Genomic DNA, 26647 nt, shown 5'->3' with positions numbered 1-26647 from the left:
TTACACAGTGGAAAACCAAACAAAGCCGAGGCGAGCTGGTACTGTGTAGTGGAAAAGCGCCAAAAATTGTCATTGTCAAGTCATTGCAAAAGAGGCTCGCTGTTCACAGAGCACTGTATTCAAGCACATTAATAGAGAGGCAAAGAGAAGGAAAAGATGTGGTAGAAAAAAAGTGCACAAGCAATAGGGATAACCGCACCCTGGAAAGGATTGTGAAACAAAACCCATTCAAAAATGGGGGGGGGGGGGGGGTTTAGAAAGAGTGGACTTCAGCTGGAGTCAGTGCTTCAAGAACCACTACGCAGACGTATGCCAACACATGATAACTAAAAGTACATCTACAAATAAATGTTACATTTCAATGCTGTAGTGAAGTACATTTACAATGAAACTTTTGGAGCATTCCGAGAAATTGGAGCGATGTAAATATTTAATTAATTATTATGTACTGCTTTTGAATCGATAAGTCATACACCTGACCTGCCCAGGTCAGGTGACGTCACGCGGTCGTGTTGATGCTGAACTCAACTACCGCAGCAAAGGACGCAGGACACAAGTTAGTCTCCCTGCCACCATAAGAATATGAGCAAACCTGAAGGTACTGAGAGAGCAGGACAGTCCAACTCGGACAACAGCGAAGAAAAAGACTGGGCGGCTGTCAAAGCATTTTTTGAGAACGCGAAAACAACGAAGAAGCCCCGTCCGGTAAGAGATCGTTTGTGTAACTTACATAAACTGTGAATGAGTGTAGCGTCTCCCGCATTCGATAGGCTACCCAATCTACAATGCTAGCGATAATGATAGAAAAAAGCTTATTATACCTAAATATAGCTGTCTACACTAAAAGCGAGCGCGTTCTTTGCTTCTAGAATCGATTGCGCCAGTGACAGCAGCGCTGCACGTAGCCACAGGTAACTGACCACATAGAGCAGCTTGGCTGTCGTCTACAGCTGTTGTAAATATTTGCTTGCTTTTAATTTGCAGCCCAAACCAAGCAATGCTGTAACCATCGTGGTGTCCTCGCGAACGCTGTTTAACATGGTGAAGGAGAGGAAGGTGTTTGAAGAGGAGGGGCTGGAGAGGTACGTCGAGCACCAGCTGGAGCTCGAGGATCAGCCTTTTACCCCAGGGGTCTCGTTTCCTTTCGTAAAGGTAACAACAGATTTGAGCACTACACAATGATTTTTCAAACAATATGTAAAATAATAGCAGTACTATACCAAAACGATCCGTTCGCTGTCTGATCATAACACTCACCCTACCTCCATCAGCACCTGTCAGGAGCCTGATGCCACAGGTAATGCAACTGAACACTTGTATACAATGGCCACCCCACCTTTTCAGTATTTTTCCCATTGTTTTTTATTATTATTTAAAGTTTTTATTTGAAGACTTCGCTTTTTAAGTAAAAGTGTACACCTTTATCACTTGTGAAAGACAAACAAATGAAAAAAATGAGAAATATAAAAACTTTATTTTGTCATGATTTGTATGTTTCAATATTCTTAATTGGGTAGTTTTTTTTTTTTTTTTGGCAGAATCATGAGTAATATAGATTTTAACCATGCAGGAATACTACTGTTAAACAAGTTTATTTAAGTTATGCATACATATACGACTGAACGAACCAACACTGACAACCCCTAGCACAGGAACTCTGTATGAACCTGACGCATGTCAGATAAGCTGGTTGGGCCAGTTAGGGCCAATTCAATTTGCACTGATGCAAATCTACTGTATGGGAAATTTTGTAGAGCAACATGGAAAACAAATGTGCCCTTTTACTTTTGCTCATGGATGGACTTTATTCCTTTTTATTGCAGGGCTGGACTCAAACATAACAGCATTATTGTGTCCTGCCCGCTCTTTATGGTTAAATAGATACCTCATATTGTTACACTAATCTACCAGTAATCACAGCAGTAATGCCTATTGTGGATATCCTTATCCAGAGCCATGCCTTTACTATTTACTGTGTTTTTATAATCAACAGGCTCTGATGAATGTAAATGCTCGTTTGAGAGAACTGTACCCAGACAGCGAGGAGCTGTTTGATATTGTGCTGATGACTAATAATCACGCCCAGGTCGGAGTTCGCCTCATCAACAGCATCAATTACTATGGTAATAACATTTACTACCCCATAATTTAGCCTTTGATAGCGATCATCGTTACATTCTTTAAAAGATCTTTATTCTATACAGACCAACATGCAACAAGAAAAAAAAAAATAGAAAAAAGTCTGTGCAGGCACAAAGATCAAAATACGGATAAAGACTGCTACAATGACTTACATATTTTTTTCATAAGGTACGCAGCAGGCAAATGCAAAAGTACTGCATTTTACATATTATACAAACAATAATTACATGGATTTTCTCTTTGCAGATCTAACTATAGAGAGATTTTGCATGACGGGTGGAGAGAGTCCAATTGGTTACCTAAAGGCCTACATGACCAACCTCTACCTGTCCAAAGATTCAAAGAAGGTACAAGAAGCTATTGAAGAAGGTATTTAAAATATATATATATGCATTGTGATCTAAATGGGATTTTCATTCCACTGAAGAAGAAAACGTTTAAAGTATTTAAATTAGCTGAACATGAAGTTAAATTTGCTTTAAATGGCAATTTTCACAGGAATAGCAGCCGCCACAATGTTCCCCTGCGACAATGAGAATGAGCTCAGTGACACACAATTGCGTGTAGCCTTCGATGGAGATGCAGTTTTATTTTCCGACGAGTCTGAGATTATTGTAAAGAAACACGGATTGGACACTTTCTTTAGGCACGAGAAAGAGTTTGAGAACAAGCCTCTTGCACAGGTAAACTAGACTGGGTAATATAGCTGCTACTAACTAATGTTCATTATTAATATTGTTTCTAAAATTATCTCCATGTTGTATTTGGAGCATGCAATGTCCCTTTTATCTTTGATTTGGCATTGCATCATCTTCTTTTAGGGCCCCCTGAAATGTTTCCTGGAAACACTGGGTAAACTCCAGCGCAAGTTCTACACAAAAAACCAAAGAATCAGCTGCCCTATTCGCACTTACCTCGTCACAGCTCGAAGTGCTGCTAGCGCTGGGGCCCGTGTTCTGAAGACTCTACGGAGCTGGGGGTTGGAGGTGGACGAGGCCCTCTTTTTGGCTGGGGCTCCTAAGGGGCCTCTCTTACAGAAGATCAAGCCTCACATCTTCTTTGATGATCAGATGTTTCACATCGAGGGTGCCCAGGAGCTTGGTACAATCGCTGCTCATGTGCCCTATGGGATTGGACAGAAGTATCATAAGGGGAAACACATAGATACAAGTGATGCTGAAAAAAATGAAAAGATTTGATTGTCAAATGCAAATGTCCCAATTCTTTAGGTACCTTAACACCTATTCAGTGTCTTACATTTGATCTATACAACAACTAAAATATAAATGTTTACTTATATTAATAATAAGCAGGGAAGTGAAGCACATGCATAAAAGTCTCTGCAAGTTATAGGTAATTGTATTTATGTATTTGGTTGCATCAGAGACAGTTTTGAACCTTGATCTATACAGATAGTTAAATGGATTGCTGGAAATATAAATACAAAGAAGCTACTGTGCTCAAAATGATCTAGTATACTGTACTAATGCTTCAGCACTGTGAGGTTAAACTACATGCTGAAGCCCTTTATTTTTATTTTTCAAAGAGAATGATGTGCAATTAGATGCATTTACCAATATTTATGCCTTGATCACTATGATTTTTTTAAAGATGTTTAATCAAGAATGAGTTTAATTTAATTAAGTTTAATTTAGAATATTTAATTCTATCTCGGGGAATATACATTGCAACTATCTGTGTTTTATTTATAGTGCAAGATGTTATCCTTCTTATAAATTTAGCAGAAGTTTACCTACATTTAGATGTTTTGTTGTAACTTCTTCACTGCTGTACTTAGATATTCAGACTCAATCTTCAGGCAGTTTTCTTCACTGATGTGTGTGTTGTCCACCACCGGTGTTCCTGACAGACCGTGCCACAATAATAAATTAATTAAAACACTGAAATAAGTATGAGTGTGAAGAAACTGATATTTACAATGGATTACCCCTGTGTGTTTACCATGAGGTGTATGTTGCATGCATGTTTAATTTTGTTTTGTCCACAAAAAAAACTGTTAAACACTGGATTTATTCATTATGATGATAACTTAAATGTGTGATCTTATATCGTTTTGCGCCTTAATAGAGCTATTTAGTTTGTAGTGCTAAAACACATATTTGAATACAAACATAGGTTTAGGAGATTATGTACTTGACAAATTGTACAAATGTTGTAGTCCTTATGTTGCGGCAACTTAGAAAAAAAACATTAAAAAATCATACACAAGTGGTTATTCTCGCTTTAAACCTATTGCTCTTTACTAAATGCTATATTTTACTTCATTACTTAACTTCATGTGTATTGTTAATGAAAATGTAATTTCAAAGTTTTTAGATGTTTCAAGTTATTAATTTATCTCAAACTTTTATCCCTGTTTGTGTTTTCCACCAACAAGCAATACACATACGTTGCGTTTTAACCCGCTATGGATTCTGGGTAATGTAGTCCAATAACATTTTAGTTAGCCTACTTCCCACATGCGCGGTTGTTTACCCCTACAAACCTGCTCATGAACTAGACTAGACGTTGTTGATGGCCCTAGAAGGCTCAACAGTCAAGCTATTCCCCATTCTAAACATTTTGATGAAGGCGTCGACATGCTGCGGGGCAAAACTATTATCTTGACCGGGGCAAACAGTGGCATTGGAAAAGCCACGGCCGCGGAGATGCTGCGGTGTCAGGGCCGAGTGATCATGGCATGTAGGAACCGAGAACGGGCGGAGAAAGCAGCACAAGAGATCCAGCAGGAGGCCGGACCAGAGCAAGGGGAACTAGTGATCAAATTCTTGGACCTGGCGTCGCTTAAATCTGTCCGTAGTTTTTGCGAAGAGATAATGAAGGTAACGTACTACATCAAACCAAGCACTGAGCGTTTGTTTCTCTTTTCAGATATTTAGAACGCTCCAGTAAATATAGGGCACGCGTAGCACGCTTTGGTCGAATTGTTGTCAACTAAAAACAAATACACAATACCCAATTGTGTGCGAGCGTCACGCGCTTTATGTGAATGATATCACGCTCGAGAAGTTTGGGAGGGGCACGTGGCTGCGCGCGCATGAAGCCTTTTTCGAGTGGAATTCATTGGCAAGCTTAAATATTTTTTTGCAAAATTGTGTATCTAAATAATACTACGGGGAAACCGTACATAGTTGATAATTTCTTGATGTAGATATATTTTATAATCAGTATATAAACATTGTACAATTGTGTCTGTAAAAAAACTTTCACTTTCACAAACTTCACTATTGTTTGGGGTTGGGGTTGTACAGTTCAGTAGAGTGTGTGTGAGAACAGTGAACGGTAAAACAATTATAGAACAAAAATGTATAAAATAATCATGAAACACCAAATATATAAAAACATTTTTGTATTAATTACCAAATCACTGTGTTGGCCAAAAGATATTTTAATTAATATATTTATACTTTAAAACGTAATAAAACGAATAGTCTATATTTAGGCCAATTGGATGACTGGAAAATGGGCCCAGTTATGTTGAATTAACTAATATAATGCATATTCTTATAATAATGTTTGTAAAAGTTGATCGGTTTAAAGATTTCATTGCGTATTGCTGTAACTACTGTTTTATCTATGGCCCATACTTTAAATGCTTGTGTATAAAAAAAGAATAACTGTATGTAAATTAGCGTAGAGTTCAATTGATTTCTAGGGTTGTGTTTTTTTTTTTATTTATTTTTTTATCATCTTCATCTTCTTGTTCCTGTGTTCAGAAATAACTTTAAAACTTGCCATATCTATTGTATCTCAAACAGGAAGAGTCAAGGATTGACATCCTAATCAACAATGCTGGAATCTACCAGTGTCCATACACCAAATCAGAAGACGGATTTGAGATGCAGTTCGCCGTCAATCATTTGGGTCACTTCCTGCTCACTAACCTCCTGCTGGATCTCCTCAAACGCTCTGCTCCTAGCCGGATTATTGTAGTGTCCTCCAAGCTCTACAAGTACGGTGAAATAAACTTTGATGACCTGAACAGCGAGCAGAGCTATGATAAAGCTTTTGCCTATGCACGGAGTAAACTAGCCAATCTTCTTTTTACTCTGGAGCTCTCTCACCGACTCGAGGAGACCGGAGTGACAGTAAATGCTCTCACCCCAGGGATTGTGCGGACTAACCTGGGCAGGCATGTCCACATCCCACTGCTGATGAAGCCACTATTTAACCTGGCTTCACGGGCCTTCTTAAAGTCCCCTGAGGAAGGTGCACAGACTTCTATCTATCTGGCCTGCTCTCCGGATGTGGAGGGTGTTCAGGGGAAGTGCTTTGCTAACTGTCATGAAGAGCAGCTATTAGCTAAGGCCACAGATGAGGAGGTGGCCAAGAAACTGTGGGACATCAGTGAGGTGATGGTGGGCATAACAACCTGAAATCTCAAGACTTAAGAATTTAAGTCACCTGTCCTTTATTATTTCAAAATCGACAACTCGACAATTCTCTCTTGGAAAGAAAACATGCAAAATGTATGCTTACAGTACATCCACAGGAGGGAGCAGTTTTGGCCATTCTTATTCACTTGTGCTTTGAAATGCTAACTGTAAAGTTGCAACACGCAGATTGTTAGTTCTGCTGCAACAATAACAATGTGTGTGTGTTTATATATTTTAAATTAATCCAGAGTCAACTTCAGTTATCCAGTTCTCATGCTAGTTAGGTTCATAGATTTCAAAACTATGTTCATGTGATGTTTAAGACTAAATGCAACCTAAATGGGTTATTAACTGGGGAATAACCACAAATAATATAGTTTACAAAGACTTAACCCTTTCTCTGACTGAAAATGTGTGCAAATAGAACTAAGGATTTCTAAAAGCTATATTGTGCCTAAATTCTGCTCTGATGCTAAACTTTGCTAAACTTTGATATGCATTCTCATACTGAAGATGAGTGGAAATACATTCTCAGTTCGAGTACTTAATAAAGATGCATTAAACACAAGTACAGTAATATCTCTGTTCTGATTATAAATTGCATTGTATACAATGCATTTGCAATGATCTGTGATATTGTGATATATACTATACACACTTTTAAGTGTACAAAAGTATGTATATCTATCTGTAAAATCTTATTTTACATTTTTATTCCAACAACGAAACATTTTATTTTCCAAGTAAATAGCTGAAATACTTATGCATTTTGACAGTATTTCTGATTTATCTAACCATATGTGTGGTACTGCTAATTATATACTGTTAAACCTTCTAAATTCTGGGTGTTTATCACTGTAATCTTGCAATACCTTTTGTTTTTGTGTTTTTTGTTATTTTGTAAAAGGAAATGCTTGGGGGAGCATTCCTGGTCTAATAAATAAATATCACGCTGTACAAATGACATTGTTCAGATTTTAACTACAGCTCAACCAGGTTGACGTAATTGAAAAATAGTCTGATGGTTGTTTTTGCGAGGCTCATTAGCAGAACGATTTTGGAATTAGAGCAATAGCCCGGATTGCTTTCATAGTTCACTTACCATCTAATTAACCGTTCTAGGAGTTGTTAAAGTACAATTCAACTACTTGCTTTCACAAAGAAAGTACACACTCCTCTCACACTGCATCTCTCTCCCACTTCATCATGATTGCCTTGAATGTCTTTGTGAGAATGGTAGCAGCTCTGATGGGCTCATAATGCTTTTCCCACCTGGGTTTGCCATTAGGACTTTTTCAGGATCATTTAGAGTATGTTCCGATCAGCCAGAAAGCCCCCAAGATATCCCAGCATTCATCTGATAGCTCCCTGTGAAACGGGAGGTCTCGGAGCGCTTGGCTGACTGGAGACTGTTTATATTTGAAATAAAGAAAATTGGGGAAATTATGAAAGTTAATGGCTTTAATGATGCTTTTCGAAGCGGTGCCACATCAGCGACAGAATGCCAAGCTGCTAAACAAAGTGATGCTTTGATTACTATCACATTAAGTTGTTTCACCTCCTTATTTTTTTTCCTATTTCGTCCTGTTTTTCCTCCTCCTGAAGACAAAATATCACTCAACAAATGCCCAAAGGTATATAGAAATTCATGGCAAAGCCCTTGTATCTTATCTCGTGGTTTGGCATTAGGTAAAACATTTCTCCGGTTGTGCTGCTTTTCTCACCTCAGCTCTGCTTCCCTCCATGTACAAACCTGCAGCCAGCATCCTTTCCCACCGTTTAGCTAGACATCCCGTCCAACTTAAACATAGAACTCCTCTCTCGTTTATTATCGTGCGTGTTTGTTTTCTGTGATGGGGGAAGGAAGGGAGACACAAATGCATGTTATTTGTCCCAGTAGACAGAGTTTCCAGCCTCGTGAGTGGTTGAGCAACTGAAAGCACTGCCAGGCTGATGGCACCAGAATGTCTAAAACGTTCAAAACAATTGTATGTGAACTGAATATACAAGTAAGAACGTTCATTAAAACATAAACATTGATCATATGCATTATAGAACATACCATTGATATCTGTTAACAAACAGTAAAGTCAAAAAAACAACATGAGCCATGATGTCCGATTCTTCATCATATAACTCTTATGAAGCGGTTCTTTTTATGGATCAGTATATTCATAAAAAAGTCTTAGCAGTTTGAATCAGAATCACTCAGTGCCTTAACTTACTGCAATCTTCGGTCATGTCCGATTCAAAATGAACTAAACCGTTTCTGTTTGTAGGGTGTCCTTTTAATTAGTTGCAAAGATTTACTATTTGCTAATAATATTTAACTTGCACAGATTCACTCTTAATCATGCCATATACAGTATGTCGAAAACGCTTCCGTTAAAGTTTCTTTCTCGAGGACCAGCCTTTTGTATATTTTCAATTCGAAATTCGACACAAAGTCTAACGTTAGTTTGTATCAGATCATATTACTATCGGTCGTTTGACATTTTTATTATCGTAAACATTTGTAAAATATTAAATGTTTGGCTATTTACATCTACCTACCGTCACAAAAAGTGGAACAAACATCCGGCGCGACGCTTCGGATTCAGGCTAACATTACGCTTTGTTTGGTTTGACTGGTCAGTCACGTTAAAGTTGACAAATGCCATTAGAAAGCTAAAGCAGAATTTTAAACGACTTTTACAACTTTTGTCACCTGTAATTAAATATATATATATTCAAGTTTTGAATGAATTGATATGGTATAGGGTAAATAAATAGGCCTACATAACTATAGGATCTATAACATGTTTGGATGACATATTGGAAACATTTTAGCACAACTTTTTATTTTATACTTTTGTTAACTTAAAAAATTGATTTGGTTCCTAAATATTTCATGCATTATCATAAACGGGTGTCCTGAAAAACAATGATAAAAATGCAATAGAAGGCTACTTTGATACCCATAGAGTAAGTGTTTTGCTAAAGGGCACAATGAAAACAGAGGGCCTGTGACTCTGGTAATTCCCCACTTTCTCAGTCACCCTTACCTCAGATCAAACCCGTGACCTTTGTGTTCTCAGCCCAGCCTGAACCGTTCCTCCGAATGACTGCATAAAAGCTTTCAAAGCTTGAGAGAAAACACTTTCTATGGAATGAATACAGATCTCCTGGCACAGAAGCTGAGTGAGCAGTGTACAAAAACATCTTTTTAAAATTATTTATTATTCTTTATTTTAGCAGGTAATTTGATTGATTGCTTGGTCTTCTGGAGCAGTGACCTGGCCGTGGGTTCTGTGTGTACAGACGTATGGTAAAGTCTTTCCCCTGAGGTGGAGCCCTGTGTTTTGACACACTCTTCAAAACAGAAAGAGTTTTTCTCCGGGTTTAGAGAAATATTTTGGTATGTAGCAGTATAAGGAAAACATTTCAGCATTTTTCAGCATTATTCGATCACATTATTCACACATGGAAATGATTCCTGAGGTGTAAATCTCTTCATGGGAAATGTGTAGATTTCTTGAAGCCAAACTTAAACTGATAACACAAGACATTTCACAGATTGCACTAGTAGTTCATTTTGGATGGTTTCCTGGGGCCTGAGCATTAATTTATATGCTGACCAGACTGTTGAATCCAACAGATTCTTGACCAACAACAATGTAAGGTTCAAATGCTCCCTTTGGGAGTGAAGCTGACATTACACAACGTTATTTAAAATGCAGCTCCTGAATGATGTCATCTATTTGACTTTTGCATGACATGTCGAGATTCGCTGCGCTAATCCATATTCGTTGTTTTAACAGATCTTCTTGAAAATCAGAAGCTAAATTATGGGTTCTGACTTTGCAACTAAATTGACCTTAGTCAAATGTGAGTCAGTGATGGATTCACAGCAGAAATTCAATCTAATAAAAAAATGTAGCAAATCATGAATAATCATGGATTATATAACCACTGAGAGACCACTTTCTAAATGAATGCTTATCGGCATCCAAACCTCTCATCAGAACAGCTAGGAGATTATTATGATCCCGTATGGTACATAAGAGATGAACTGTCACACAGACCTCTGAGTTGAGTGTGGGGGAAAAAAATAGTCAAGGATCGAAACATAATTTTACAGGAAACTCTTAATATCGCTCGATCAAGTGCTCTAAAGTGAGGTCCGAGCCATTAATGTAAACTCTGGGGCTCCATTTTGTCATGATTTACAAATGCTGAACATTGCTGAAGATAGAAATGTCGAAGGCAGGATGGGTGTTTTCCGTCCAAGTGCTTGTGAGAGTAAAAACATACGAAGCCTCCAAAACAAGCACAACTTAAGTTTGAAATCTCACTCTGAGAATAGTTCGAGCAGTACATGAGAATGAAAGAATGAATTTCAGATTCTCTATGTGGTTTTGGTTGAGTGCATGACCAAGATGTTTGTAGATAAGAAAAGGGATGGACTGGTCATATTGTAGGGAGCCTCGGGACTTTTCAGGGTGGCCCAGTCAACGCATGGGCAGGTTGCCGAAACCAAATTTATGTAATGCGAATATATAAAAATTTTAAGAGAGAAAACTTTTGTGCAGTTGTAGGTCTTGGAATAGACAAAAACATAGGATTTCTCTATGGGGTGGCCAAGGATTCATACAGGTCAAGTTAAGCAAGGTAATTGCAGGCACCTTGCTATTTAGTTTACCAAAAAAAAAAAAATGTAAACTTTTTGTTGCATATTTACATTTTAAAATATTTAGTTTGTGTTAGCACAGCAAAAATAAACTAAGTGGCAATGTTGAGTCTAAAATGTGCATTACTTAATATTATTTAATTGTTTCATAAATGCAATGTAATAAATGTGTTCTTTTTCCAAATATCACAGCTGTGACTGTGCTGTAAGCTCAAGGCTGAACACATTATTATTGTGATTTTTCCATTACGTTAAATGGACTGCAGTTCCCCCATCAGCCCTATGGGGTACTCAAACAAAACAAGGGCCCTACCTTGTCACTTTCCTACCTCACTGCTAGAGTGGCTGTGGCATTTTGGGTCAAAGTGGCAGATGACATGCTCCTGAAGGCATTCAGTGTGACTGCAGCGAGCTGTACTCATCCTGTGCATGACGATACAAACCGTCTCTCGATAGGACATAAAACAGAGGCACTTCAAACCCAAGCAGGATCCTGGACATGGCCGCAGCTGCTGTGGGAATGAGCTCTGACATGGGATAATTACAGACAGTGATGAAAAGCCTAATGGAATGCTGTCTATTGCAAAGATTTAAAGCACAACACGTGAAAGCAGACCTGAGAAGAGTCCCACGTGCCCTGCACAGGAAAGAGAACTTTGAGCACTTCTTATGTCATGATTTTTATTAAAATTCACAGATTCCTGTTTAAAAATATGTATTTGTTTTTTACATTGAAAATCACATTAAATTACATTATTTTCGAATTTAGACTATAGAATCTTATTTAGTCTAAATAATTTAATGTATAGTCTAATGACTTCTAAAAATCCAAAACTATATGAAAATAGTAATGGGGAAGTCGTGGCCTAGTGGTTAGAGAGTTTAACTCCTAACCCTAGGGTTGTGGGTTCAAATTTTGGGCCGGCAATACCACAACTTAGGTGCCTTGAACCCCCAACTGCTCCTTGGGTGCTGCAGCATAAATGGCTGTCCACTGCTCTGGGTGTGTGTTCACAGTGTGTGTGTGTGTGTGTGTGTGTGTGTGTTCACTGCTTTGTGTGTGTGCACTTTGGATGGGTTAAATGTAGAGCACAAATCCTGAGTATGGGTCACCATACTTGGCTGAATGTCACGTCACTTTAATATGAATTTAAAAACTATGAAATTAACATTTGCAATGAAGATTGCATATAAATGTATACTTTATATTATGGTAATTGTATTTCGGTTATGCTTTCATTTCCACCTCAATGATTACAATTCCACTGGGTACTAAGAGTTTTTTTTTTTTTTTTAAGGTAACTTACACATACTATACACACACACACACACATATGGCATGGGTAACATATACAGTATAGAAAGCGAGAAAGACAGAGAGAGACAACCATATGTATTTGCAATTATTGTCGTTTTAATGCAATACAGAATGTGCAGCCAACCCAGAATGGTAAATGAGTCATGAATTATTTATTTTTGTACAGGTAAGATTTGTGCATTTACAGTCATCAATTTGGCTAGGTTTCCCCTTTTTGTGGAAAACAGTTTGGAACCACAATATTGTAGTTTAGTATCTCAAAATAACTCCATGAAATAGACTCATAGACCAACAGGCTCCTCTGAAAACCACAAAGTCTCTGAAAAGAAGCAATATCTGTGAGCAGCTCAATGCGTGCGGCTTATCACACTGTGAGCCGCTGCGTCCTGCCAGACAGAATCCACGTTCCACTGAAATCGTGAATTACACCATCAGCAAAGCCAGAGGTGGTCAGGGCTGCAGATTAGGAGCAAAATTGGTAGCAGGTTTGAGGAAACGCTCCTAAACACCAGCTGTGGGTGGTCTTGTGTTTCTATGTTGAGTTTCGCTGCACTACCTCAAATTCCTTGCGTTACAATGTGAACTGTTTAGTGTTCAAAACTGTCAGATACTGCCTTAAAAAGAGCTATTTTGTTGTTGTTTCAGCTTCTGTTGTCTTGGATGGAGCAGATCTCCATCATTCTGTAGAAGCATTCCCTGTCATCTGCCTCATTCACGCCTTTTCTTACTTTCCTTTCTCTACTGACTCGTTTGGCCTTTCTCTCATACTATGATTAATGTTCCGGTTATTTATCTCTGTCTGTCATCATCTCTCTTAATGTGTCCTGGCCATAAGCCAGATCCATCTCGAGTAGAATGAGAGAGTTAGAGACAGCCGAGCATGTTTGGTTTGGCCCCATGTCCTTCTCTCTTCCACCATCTCTCTCCGAAGCACCCAGAAGATTCTCCCAGCTGAACTCCTCGACCTTTGGCCATGTTCACAACAAATTACCCCTCTCTGCCGTTTCTCATGTCCTTATTGCAGTGTTGGGTGGCCATTAATAAAAGAGGGATAAAGTAGACCCCTCGCTGAGTGATAGGAGCGCTAAAGCTCGGCGAGGAGTACTCCACATCCTACAGATGCATGTGGACACACACACGCTTTCCTCTCACACAGATAAGATGCACACAACGAATCAAGAGAAATTAAATGCATGCCACAGAAAAGTGAGCAGGGTTTTTTTTTTCCTTCAATCTCTTTTCAGTCAGCTAGTCAAAATTGATACACTAGCCTGAATTTGGCTAAACTGAATGCTTAATTGACTAATAATTTTGAACAAAGTCTAAAAAGTACCGATGTTAAAACAAACACTGGCATATTATTATTTATATATATATATATAATTTTTTTTATTTACAAGTTAGAAATTTGCATTTCTACAAAATGCATTTTTTCTACAAAAATTGAATTCATTAAAAAAAAACTTATCTACAAAAATAACTTTTTTCTACAAAAATGATAAATAAAGAATGCACATTCAGTGTATTTTGCTTTTATACTTTTATGTTTTTATTTTATTTAGGTGCTGTAAACTGAATTATGTAATCTATCATAATTGTACAATACTATTGTATTTAGTACATGCAATTTAGTTTTATTGTAAATAGTAATGAATAGTAACCAACATATGTAGTCGACATGCCTCCAAACTCCGAAAATCGAGTATCAAAGAAAATTCAGAATTTTCCATTAATAACATTGTGGTGCAGTTCATATGCATTCAGTTTGTAAATACAAAATAATATTAACTGTGATTGAGCACTTCAAATGTCAGCAAACTGCCATTTGCTGTAAGTGGTTTTTGACCAGAATGCAATGTGGACTTTATACGGTTTAAAGATGTTAATTATTGTTATGATGTAAAACGATCACATTTTGAAAAAGAAATGTACTCACCCTCAGGTCATTCAAGATGTAGATAACTGTTTCTTCATCAGAAAAGATTTGGATAAATTTTGTTTTACATCACTTGCTCACCAGTGGATCCTCTGCAGTGAATGGGTGCCGTCAGAATGGGAGTCCAAACAGCTGAAAAAAAACATCACAATAATCTACAAAAAGTCCACATGACTCCAGTTCAGAAAAATCTGTGTGTTTGTAATAAATAACAAATCCATAATAAAGACATTTTTACCTTAATTGCTTTCAGCTAAAATAATGCTTTCTCCAGGGAAAAGTTGTCACATCTGAATCAGTAGAGAAATGTGCACAGATCAAGAACCATTTACAAGCAAAAACAGTTCTGAATAAATATTTTAGTTTATTTTGATGTAAAAAGACAACAGGGGACGGATTCTTTTCACTGGAGGAGCAATTATTATGGATTTGTATTTTGGTCAGAAGTGACCATTTAAAGTTAAAATGCCTTAATAATGGATTTGTTTCTAACAATCATGCATGTTTCCACTTCACAAGACACTGGCTAACTGAAGTTGTTTGGATTACTTGAGGACTAGTTTAATGTGCTCATTCTGACGGCACCCATTCACTGCAAAGGATCCATTGGTGAGCAATCAATGTAAATGCATTTTCTCATCTTTCATTCTTTTTTCTAATCTTTCTTTTTTTCTTTTCGAAATGGGATATATGCATGCATTCATCCTGAAACACACACTTACACATATATTACATTGCTGTCTCTTTTGCACTCTCCAGAAACACACACATGCATTAATCTTCGTCCGCCTGCTGAAAGGTCTCCTCTGCGTCCTGATGCACTGAAGCAGGCCTAATGTTTAAAAGGAGAACAGAGGAAAGACTGAGTCTCATTCGCAGATCACTGGAATTAATCAGCACGCTGAAACAGAAAGCAGAAAACACAGAGAGAGCCTCTGGGAACAGAACAACAGACCAGATGCCATCAGAGTCACTTATGATGGGACTCAGAGGATCTAAGAGCAGCAGGATGCAAGAATATGTGTGTGTGTTTGAAGAGGGAGGAGGGAGTCTTTGATCCCTGACATCAGCAGCTTCAAACACTGGAAACACTGCAGTACGAGTCTGTCAGTGTCTCTGTACACGAAATCCACAGGATAAACTGGTTGTTTTGCCCCTTAGGGAGCAGTACACAGCTGCTAGCTGCAGGTCTCACGGTATCAAACTGAGCCGCACTCACTGCTTATTTATCAATAATACTCAAGCTTCATCCTCTCGGTCACACTGAGCATCACTGAAATGTATTTATTATTAGTCACAGTTAGATTCAAGCTGTCAGGTGGCCTGACTTCACTAAACCACAGCAGCCTGCTTAGTGTCTTTGTCCCCAGAACACTGCACAGAGGAGCCAGAGCTCCATACATCACAGAAGACAGATGAGCGGAGAGGGAGTGCTCTCTTTAAATGTTTAACTAGTAAATGTGCATCTGTATGTGCTTTCTTTGGTTTACATTTGACCTTTTAATGCTCAGATTTCTAAATACAAACCTCAAAAATGTATTTGGACACCTAAGCCACAATTACAAATGAAAATTATTTCATCATTTACTCACACTGTTGTTCCAAACCTGTATGACTTTCTTTCCTCTTAAGCAAATTAAATATGATCTCTTGAGAAAACTTGTTAATGAAAGTCAACTCTTTGATTACCAACATTTTCAAAATATCTTATTTTGTATTCCACAAAAGAAACATGCAAATGCAAATTCAGAACAACATGAGGGTGATAAATGATGACAGGTTTTATATTATTGGGTAAACTAACTCTTAAAAAGTCTGAATGTCACTGCATTAGACTGGACAGTCTGTTGAAGACCCTAAGCAATAAAAAGTTTTGACTTGTCATACCATATGTACTGTAGATACACAAGACACAAACTGAACACCCAACAGAATCAAAGAGAACCCATTATAATTAGTGGTATAAACTGTGTACACTGGATTCGTCCTGGCGTGACGAGACACCGATGGTAAATTGATGTCCTGTTCTATTTCAGACGTACTCCATATACTTGTATACTTCCATTAATAGAGGAAATGTTTGATTGTTTGATTTTGCAAACAATCAAAACATTATTTTTATTAATCAAATAAGCGTTAAGATTTCAAAATCATTTGATGAATGTCCACCTTAAATTATTCAGGAAAACAAAATGTTCAACGAACAATCTTTTTTGTGCTATCCTTTTGATAATGTTAAAAATAAAAGCTATCAGTGTCACTAGAAATAACATAGCCAGAACAATAGGCAAAGAGAATGTTACATTAGTTGTAAAGATAATGTCCAACATAGACATAACTTTATACATGATTTTGTTGCAATATATTATAAAATGTACACAGATAACTGACTAAAAGAAACAAACAATGGCTGCTCTATTTGAAATGTCAGACTGCTTTCTCTGCTGTTGCTGCACTTGCCACACTGGGAGATGAAAAAGTTAAAAAGGTTTTCACCAAGCTTTTCAGAAGACCTTCTAACATCAACAATTTCAGTCTTGCCAAAGTGAGTTGAGATGTGTTTGTTACTCACGGTACATATACCACGATATATGGCTAAGTCTGAGAGTCGCACACTGTGGTTTCGCCGTGGAAACATAAACAAGCAGCTAATAAACCTTTGGCTACAGCAAGTAAAAAGCTAGCTTCACTCATAGCTTCCTAAATCATTTTCTGAATAATTTTGCACTCTCAAAGAGTATAAAAACACATCAACAAAAAAATAAATCCAAAGCAATTAAAAGCTTGAATAAATCTCAACTGCATCAAACCTTGATTATCTTGTCAGTCTGATTAATGTTTCAGTGTAGAACCTACCTGCAGTCAATGGTTAATTTATTGCCATATTTGTCAAGATCTGAATGGATAAATTGCTGGTAATCAAATTCTACAGTGGTTTTTCACCTGCAATCATCATGTTTAATCCTCCAAATCACTTTTATTGACAGCTGTGTATCTTAAATCACAGATACCTCAGTTCAGGGCAAGCACCTTTCCTCTACAAACACATAGGATCCGGTTGCAGCCAAAGTAAATGAGGTCACTAACCACTTACAAAACAAGTTGGAGAGGCATGGCGATGAGAGGAACCTCTTTTCTTGTTTTGCTTATCTTTGAAGATTTATTTTGGGGGTTTTTTTTTCTCCCTTAACGCTTCTCTGTTGACTCCTGCAGATGTTTCCAGTTTACGGAGCAGAGGGTAGGCACAGTGTCGGGCAGCAGGCTGACCTCCCACCTGTGGTTTTGACCTTTGCCCTTTGCAAGCCAGAACACCTGATGACCTGACCTCTTTGCAAGCAGTGTGACGTCATGATTGAGGTAGAAGCTGGAGGGAGCAGCTGAAGTCGATCTGATGTCTGAGAACATTCACTGTACAGCCAAGGCCAAAAGTTTTGGAAGTGATTTTGTGTTTTGCAAAGTTTACTCCTTAAGCTATTGTGGTGTTCATGCACATCATCTCTAGATTATTGTGTAGAATGATCAGATGCATTTTAAATTAGTGCTGAAAGCGTCATTGGCCAAAAAATGAACTGTTTTTGGTTCTGACACAAAACAATCAGCTAACATTAATTGACTAATCATATCAGCAGCATATGTGAAAGTGTGAATGAGTACTAGTCAGATGTCATACTTATTAGATTGAAAGAGCAGACTGATTGCTATAAAAGGAGGGAAGACTACAAAGTGAACACTACGAGTCCTATGTTGTGCCAAAAGTGAAGCATCCTGAGACCATCCATGTGTGGAGTTGCTTTTCAACCAAGGGCATGGGCTCTCTCATAATTCTGCCCTAAAACACTGCCATAAATTAAGAATGGTATCAAAACATCCTGCAAGAGCGACTTCTTTGATCCATGAGCAATTTGGTGATGATCTGTGCATCTTCCAGCATGATGGAGTACCATGTCACAAAGCAAGAGTGATAAAGAAGTGGCTACAAGATGATTACATTGAAATTTTGGATCCGTGGCCATGCAACTCCCCGGATCTTAATCCCATAGAGAACCAGTGGTCAGTCCTCAAAAGATGAGTGGACAACCAGAAGCCCACAAATTCTGATCAGCTCCGAGAACTAATAAGGGAAAGAATGGATCACTATGAATGGATCAGCTAATATTCAGCATGCCAGAGCGAAAGTCTTTAAAATAAAAGCCTTTAAAACTTGTGATATGTTTATCATTGTTTTTCAGTATACCATAGAAGCATGTGGGTAAATAATCTACAAATACTGAAGCAGCAAACTTTGCAAAACAATGTATGTCCCTGCCAGAACTTTTGACCACGACTGTACACATAGACAAACAAACACACTTCGGATCTCGTATGTGCAAATCTGGACATGTGGCACCCCCTGCAGGTAAGAGAAACAATGTGAATCTAAAATGCAAACTAAAAGGTGGAAAAAATGGATGTAACATTTTAAACTACAGTATTGTAATTTACCTGAGTGAACACATTGGGGAAAAGTATTGCTGGAGATAAGAGCAGATAGACAGATAAGAATAGATAGAATTACATATAAATTACACACATGGTTTAAAATGGATGAAAACAAATCGTATTTAGTATAGTGAGTGACCCATTCATTTGTAAGGGGAATATGAAAAATATGAAATATAATATGAGAAGGTGATTTTGTATTATTTTTGGAAAGAAAATTAAAAAAAACCTAATATTTTTAAGAGATGTGTTTTTAAATACATTTAAAGCAGTTTTTACGAACAGGATTTTTTTTAACTAAAGAATTTAATGAAAAAAAAAACGTAATCAGGCAGTTCATCAAGATTAATATTATAAGAGACATTAGCCTGTATGCAACAGACTTTAGTTCACATATATTACAAAGATTTAATGTTATATTACACAGAATTTCCCCACAAAATCAGCACAGAAAAAAGTCAGGGTCAGATAACATCTGGATCTATTTATGTCTAAAACCAAATAGTGAGAATAGACTTATTAATATAGACAATCCTGTTCACACACACAGCAGACAATAAAAACCAAGCACATCTTACCTCTTAACCAGACCCTGAGGGATATTAGAAGAACAACCTCTGTCTCTGTTCTGCCTAAGGAATGAAAATCAGATCGTGCAGATGGAAAGAAACACCTCATTTTTTCCATGAAATCATCACTCACGTACATGCCAGAGAATTCTGATTATTTGTTTATGACATGAACAAGAACAAGACCAGAAAAAGGGTCTTGGCATGTTGTTGAGTAAATATGTGGTCTAATAAAGAACAGAATGACTCTTGAGTGTGAGTGGCATGTCTGCTTGTCTGACACCAGTTTAACTGTGTGATGTGAGGGTAAATACTCAGACTTCAGTAAGAGAAACCGGTCCCAGTGTAAACACAGTTTCTGTCTCTTCTAACAGGTTGGGATGGGCTCCAGGCCAATAGTATTAGCTTTAAAGTGGCTGTAAAAGAACATGCTAGTTTAATGACTTGGATTTGGCCCAGTGCACCTGCAAAACAGAGCATAATACACTAACAATCATACTTATATATAATTAAACACACTAAACCTGCAAACACATGGTGTTTGAGACATGGTCTGTTAGGCTGAGGTATGTACTGGAGTAGCATGTGTGTTGTTCTCCTTGCAATGTTGCAACAGTGCTACCATTCATGCCAATGTCAATGACACATTTATTCGTTTTTGAGCAGTGTCCTGTCAGCAAGATGCAGTGTGTGTTGTACAATTTTATTGCTCTGAAAAATGGTTTCACACCACAACTGGCCGTCTATCAGTATCGTTCTCTCTCCCTTTCCGTTTCGGATTTATTTTCTGTTTTCATAAGCATAAAATCTGGACCATCAGTTGTTACACTCTTCTGCTGCCAAACATCTAAACTCACAACATATGCAGCTAAATAGCACTCTTCCCTTTACTGTACAGCACACACTAATTCAGGCCTGCACGTAAACGCTCAACTTTGAACGTACACACACGTGCAACTCTGCACAAACACACATTCCTTGGGATATAAACACTTACACATGAACACATACTTTCAGAAAAGAATGTAAAGATCTTTCCTGGATTTTGTGACGCATTGTCTGTACATGATTTCATAATAAGCCTTTATTTATTATTGTACCTATTAATTATAATCATGAGGGATTTAAACAATTCAAAAATATTTATTATTTAAATTGTATATAATATTTAGGATTTATTAGTTTTTTAGGTCTATTTTTCTAATTTTTAATCAATTTACTTTTCCTGAAGCAGAATTTTTTAATCACTTTTCTGTGTTTTCCTATATATGATTTCATAATTTCACATTTCTGTCTTTTTTATCTTTATTAACTTATTTTTCGAAAAAGGATTTTGTATCGTTTTTTTAGCCATGTTCATAATAAGTGAGTATTTATTATTGTGCTGATTAATTAGGATTGTGATAGATGGGTTATTGCTAAAGATGACTTGAGTTTGTTTACACATAATGCCGGTGCCTTGAAAGTCTCAAATGAATTGATGGCTCTTATATATACTATAAATTTTGCACATTTCCTTCTTCATTCAGACAGGCAGAACTTGAAGGTAACACTAACAGTAAAATGATGAGTCAGGAAAGCCAACAAGAGACAATGACAGATTAAGAGTTCACTGCAGTACATTTGCTATTAATTGATGGAGGTCTAGGCAGCTTCTGATGCTTTATCTGACAGCGCCACTGCAGACTTTTTGTGTTTCACAGTGCTGTACTGCCATCTAATGGATGTACATGATAGAAGTAACACAATTTAAGGGCAAGAGGATATTGTCAATGTGTTTGACCAACCAAAAAATATCTTACCTTAAGCATATTGCTCAGGTTTCAGCCATCTATTTGCTGAGAGGAACATCTTTCCGGCTCTGGTTACATGCTATCATTCCACCTCTTAACTGACAGAGTACTGAAAAGATGGAAAGGTACGATAATAATTGTACAATATTTGCTCAGTGTATCAAACAAATGCTTCCATTTGAATAATTTAATCATTTTAATGATCACTGTACCTCAGTATTCCTTGTTTAGTGATTTAAAGATCTGGATGTGGGCCACACAGTAGTTTAGTTCTGGACATAAATACTGTATAGACATTAATAGATCATATCAAATATTTTGTGTGTGTGTGTGTGTGTGTGTGTGTGTGTGTGTGTGTGTGTGTGTGTGTGTGTGTGTGTGTGTGTGTGTGTGTGTGTGTGTGTTTGTTTGTGTGTGTGTGTGTGTGTGTGTGTGTTTTAGTGCTATGTGTTATAACATCACATCTGAAGACTCGACAGAAGGACACAGGGAATACCCCCGAGATTGATGATTCAGTTAAGTTATAATAAACTATTACCATCTGTGACATTTACTGCTTATGAGAATTCAGACCTGCAGCCACATGAGATTTAATGGTAATGAAGCAGGAAAAATGAACTGATGAACAATTAAGCATAAATCTGGAGTCTACAACACAGTATTCGTCCAGAACAGAATGTGATGTTCTCTGAATGATTAAGCACACTGTTAACTAAAACACAAAACTCAGGAATGGAAATGTCACGGCGCGCCAACTGGGTCAGAGTATCTCTGAAACGGCAAGGCTTGTGGGTTGCTCCCGGTCAGCAGTGGTGAGAAGGTACAAAGCACAAAGTGGTGACAGAGTGTTGGGCGCTCAAGGGTCATTCAGTGCACAAGAGCAATGAAAGCTAGCCGTCTGGTCGGAGTCAACAGAAGGTCTACTGTGGCACAAGTGGCCTAAACATTGTTGCAGACCAGTTAAACCCCTTCATGACAATAGTGTTCCCTGGTGGAAGTGGCCTCTTTGAGCTCATAATGCACACTTCCACACTGCACACATTGTTTAGGAATGGTTTGAAGAACATGATGAAGAGTTGCCCTGGTCTACAAATTCCCCAGATCTGTGGAATGTGCTTGCACCAACAAGCTTGATCCACGCCGGCTCCAGCTTGCAAACCTAGTAAAACTGTTAAATTGTCTAATTAAAATTGTTTATATGTATTTACAATATATATTTATACTGTATATATCCAAATAACACAATATTCTTCTTTAGTATTCTTCTTTAGTATTCCTATTAGCTTACACGGGTGCTTTTTTACACTGTACTGTATGTACAAGTGCTGGGTTTTCTCTTTCCTCATGCGTTGTTCTCCCCAGTTTTCTCCTCTTCTTTCCTTTTCTGTCTCTCTGGGATTTAATTAGTCACTAATATCAGTTTTCAATTTACTTTTCTTTTCTCTTGCTGTCCTCTCTCCACTGCTGATAGTATGTTAAACGGCTCTCTTAAGGCTTCCAGAGTCAGTCACCTGCACTACAGCATGAAGTGTGGGCTCAGCATGTAATAAATTTCTTCTGAATAAAAACACACCACAGAGATCAGCTCATCCCGTTAAAGTCGCTCCAGGGCTCATACAGCATGAATATATTAAACTCAAAGGCAAATATGCATTTACTGTGTGTGGATACCAACAATGTCGTTCAAGATAATCAAAAGCAATTTAATGATTACATTATACATACACTGAGGCATAGCATTTTTTCTTTTTTTTTTCAAATGTTGTTCATCCTGTGAGCTGTTTTTGAGCACGAGTGATAGAGAAAGAGAAACTACCTTTTCTTCCATGACCCTTTTTTTCATTCTTTTCCTTCACTTCTCCCTCTATCCCTCACCGTCCTTTCCATTCCTTAAGCCAAGATCCTGGGGGCACTGCTCTGATAAGAAATTGTAAATTGTAATTGTAAAATTTATATCCATGATGGTCCATTGATACCGAATGAGGTTTATACAAGCTAAATGAATAAGGATAGAAAGAATTTAGTGATTCTGGTTCCCGTTTTGATACACTGATATATTAGGTGGTAAATTCAAAAGTGCATTACGATCGTTTATGTTTTTGGTAAAGGGAACCACCACAGTCCTTTTTCCCTGTTATCATATAGCACTGATTTTTAAAATGTAATTTAATTTCTCCATATCCACTATTATAATTAAAGAGTGATTTGTATACACATCTGCACTCACAAAGCTCAGTCCCTTTTTAAGGATATCTTTCAAGAACTTTCTATATATCTTTCTATAATGACAGCCATGATATTGCCCGTGAAGGCAGTACTGTCACCCTCTAACAATGTGCAACACACTTTTACCTGACAGGTGATCATAGAGCGTGGTATTTATTTTTACGGAGCTATATTAATGTGCACTGACATGTGTGTCCTGCAAACACACATCCACACAAACATACCCATAGTCTCTTAAGTAATTACTCGGTGGGCTGTGAAGGTCAAGGACACACTGATCAATCAAAGCAAAGATGTAAACCATTCCACACACCTTTAATATAACCATTTCTCGTTGCTAATACACCTCTGTGTCATTTTCCAAGATGTCCTCTGATGTAATATTACATTTCCATTTTAATATACTGTCATGGCATAATCACACTCATACAGCTCCTTGATCTTAATTGGTAATCTACTGAAATAGAGTGTGCAGGACATTCATATATTCTTTAATATTAACACAGTATTTGAGAGTTACAACCCGAATTCCGGAAAAGTTGGGACGTTTTTTAAATTTTAATAAAATGAAAACTAAAGGAATTTCAAATCACCTGAGCCAATATTTTATTCACAATAGAACATAGATAACGTAGCAAATGTTTAAACTGAGAAATTTTACACTTTTATCCACTTAATTAGCTCATTTAAAATTTAATGCCTGCTACAGGTCTCAAAAAAGTTGGCACGGGGGCAACAAATGGCTAAAAAAGCAAACAGTTTTGAAAAGATTCAGCTGGGAGAACATCTAGTGATTAATTAAGTTAATTGATATCAGGTCTGTAACATGATTAGCTATAAAAGCTTTGTCTTAGAGAAGCAGAGTCTCTCAGAAGTAAAGATGGGCAGAGGCTCTCCAATCTGTGAAAGACTGCGTAAAAAAATTGTGGAAAACTTTAAAAACAATGTTCCTCAACATCAAATTGCAAAGGCTTTGCAAATATCATCATCTACAGTGCATAACATCATCAAAAGATTCAGAGAAACTGGAGAAATCTCTGTGCGTAAGGGACAAGGCCGGAGACCTTTATTGGATGCACGTGGTCTTCGGGCTCTCAGACGACACTGCATCACTCATCGGCATGATTGTGTCAATGACATTACTAAATGGGCCCAGGAATACTTTCAGAAACCACTGTCGGTAAACACAATCCGCCGTGCCATCAGCAGATGCCAACTAAAGCTCTATCATGCAAAAAGGAAGCCATATGTGAACATGGTCCAGAAGCGCCGTCGTGTCCTGTGGGCCAAGGCTCATTTAAAATTGACTATTTCAAAGTGGAATAGTGTTTTATGGTCAGACGAGTCCAAATTTGACATTCTTGTTGGAAATCACGGACGCCGTGTCCTCCGGGCTAAAGAGGAGGGAGACCTTCCAGCATGTTATCAGCGTTCAGTTCAAAAGCCAGCATCTCTGATGGTATGGGGGTGCATAAGTGCATACGGTATGGGCAGCTTGCATGTTTTGGAAGGCTCTGTGAATGCTGAAAGGTATATAAAGGTTTTAGAGCAACATATGCTTCCCTCCAAACAACGTCTATTTCAGGGAAGGCCTTGTTTATTTCAGCAGGACAATGCAAAACCACATACTGCAGCTATAACAACAGCATGGCTTCGTCGTAGAAGAGTCCGGGTGCTAACCTGGCCTGCCTGCAGTCCAGATCTTTCACCTATAGAGAACATTTGGCGCATCATTAAACGAAAAATACGTCAAAGACGACCACGAACTCTTCAGCAGCTGGAAATCTATATAAGGCAAGAATGGGACCAAATTCCAACAGCAAAACTCCAGCAACTCATAGCCTCAATGCCCAGACGTCTTCAAACTGTTTTGAAAAGAAAAGGAGATGCTACACCACGGTAAACATGCCCCGTCCCAACTATTTTGAGACCTGTAGCAGAAATCAAAATTGAAATGAGCTCATTTTGTGCATAAAATTGTAAACTTTCTCAGTTTAAACATTTGCTATGTTATCTATGTTCTATTGTGAATAAAATATTGGCTCATGTGATTTGAAAGTCTTTTAGTTTTCATTTTATTAAAATTTAAAAAACGTCCCAACTTTTCCGGAATTCGGGTTGTATATCAGAAGTGGAATTTATCAATATTTAATATGTTAGAAAATCCAGTGTCAGCAAACCATAAAGAAACGGTTCACCCAAAAATTTAATTTGCTGAAAGTTTACTCAACCTCAGGTATTTTATCAGCTGTCTGACCTCTTTGCTGTGACGGCACCCATTCACTGCAGAGGATCCATTGGTGAGCAAGTGATGCAATGCTAAATCTCTCCAAATCTGTTTTGATGAAGAAACTTCTAGATGGCCTCAGGGTGAGTGAATTATCTGCAAATATTCATTTTTGTGGTGAATTACTCATTTAACGGGCGAAATGAGTGACAGGTAGAAAGCGTTTTTTATGAGAAGTGTGGGCTGCTCTTTTTAGGCTGTCTCAGGAGCAACACATATTTCAGTGATTTCTGTCATGTGGGACAAAAGCATATCAATTATGAAATATCGCCTACAAGTTTGATATTGGTTTCTCAGCTTTGAGGAGTGATTGGAAGAGAATGGAAGTCCAAATATTAATAATTATTCATCCTATAAGGTGGCAGCAATATCTAAAAAAACATGTGTATACCATATCATAGATTTATGTGTATATTACAAGACACTTGCTCTTTACAAGCACAAGAAGAGACTGAATGTGAGAAAGAAATAGTGATGTTACCTACCTTGCCAGAAGATCTGAATAAGGCAAACCATTAGTCAGTTCTGCTGAACTGCATTTTTCCTTTTACACTTCAACACACATGCACAAACACAGAGAGAATATTGCTCTAGGTTGCTACTTTCTTTGTATAAGTCAGATGGGTTTGTCCTGTGGGAGGAAGGTTGAGATAAGTCAGGTTGAGTGATAGAGTGGCTCTTTCATTCATCAGATGTTGCTGCTTTGCAGTTTGTTCTGCAGTGAAAAATAAGTCAAATTACATTTATGTTACATTATATATATATACACACACACATATTTAGGCCTACTTAAGTCTTAATTTTGCTAAAATGAAGAGAACATTCAAATAG

The 26647-nt window shown here is 37.6% G+C and overlaps 2 protein-coding genes and 1 long non-coding RNA gene across 4 annotated transcripts; 2 read left to right on the top strand and 1 right to left on the bottom strand.

Annotated features, from left to right (window-relative positions):
- The first annotated feature begins 487 nt into the window (after nucleotides 1–487).
- On the top strand, nucleotides 488–3903 carry LOC132156937 (cytosolic 5'-nucleotidase 1A-like). Of its 2 annotated transcripts, XM_059566022.1 has the most exons (7): nucleotides 587–705; nucleotides 870–911; nucleotides 985–1152; nucleotides 1994–2123; nucleotides 2389–2511; nucleotides 2641–2825; nucleotides 2964–3903. In XM_059566022.1, exons 3-7 carry the CDS (start codon nucleotides 1039–1041, stop codon nucleotides 3339–3341), a joined length of 930 nt encoding a protein of 309 aa, XP_059422005.1. In that variant the 5' UTR covers nucleotides 587–705; nucleotides 870–911; nucleotides 985–1038; the 3' UTR covers nucleotides 3342–3903. The 2 variants fall into 2 exon arrangements, with proteins under 2 accessions (XP_059422004.1, XP_059422005.1); XM_059566021.1 differs by lacking the exon at nucleotides 870–911 and having other exon boundaries at nucleotides 488–705.
- On the bottom strand, nucleotides 2604–4027 carry LOC132156939 (uncharacterized). The gene is made up of 3 exons (XR_009437508.1): nucleotides 3900–4027; nucleotides 3057–3265; nucleotides 2604–2745 (listed from the first exon to the last, which is right to left on the bottom strand). It is a non-coding gene; the product is annotated as an uncharacterized LOC132156939 (long non-coding RNA).
- A 567-nt stretch (nucleotides 4028–4594) lies between these two features.
- On the top strand, nucleotides 4595–6592 carry rdh14a (retinol dehydrogenase 14a). Its single transcript, XM_059566023.1, has 2 exons — nucleotides 4595–4985; nucleotides 5922–6592. The coding sequence occupies exons 1-2, from the start codon at nucleotides 4743–4745 to the stop codon at nucleotides 6537–6539; spliced, it is 861 nt and encodes a 286-aa protein (XP_059422006.1). The 5' UTR covers nucleotides 4595–4742; the 3' UTR covers nucleotides 6540–6592.
- The last annotated feature ends 20055 nt before the right edge of the window (nucleotides 6593–26647 follow it).

The sequence above is a fragment of the Carassius carassius genome, chromosome 14 (assembly GCF_963082965.1).
Source record: "Carassius carassius chromosome 14, fCarCar2.1, whole genome shotgun sequence".
Taxonomy (NCBI): domain Eukaryota; kingdom Metazoa; phylum Chordata; class Actinopteri; order Cypriniformes; family Cyprinidae; genus Carassius; species Carassius carassius.
The sequence above is the reverse complement of the archived record's forward strand: the minus strand, read 5'-3'. Positions and strand labels throughout refer to the sequence as shown.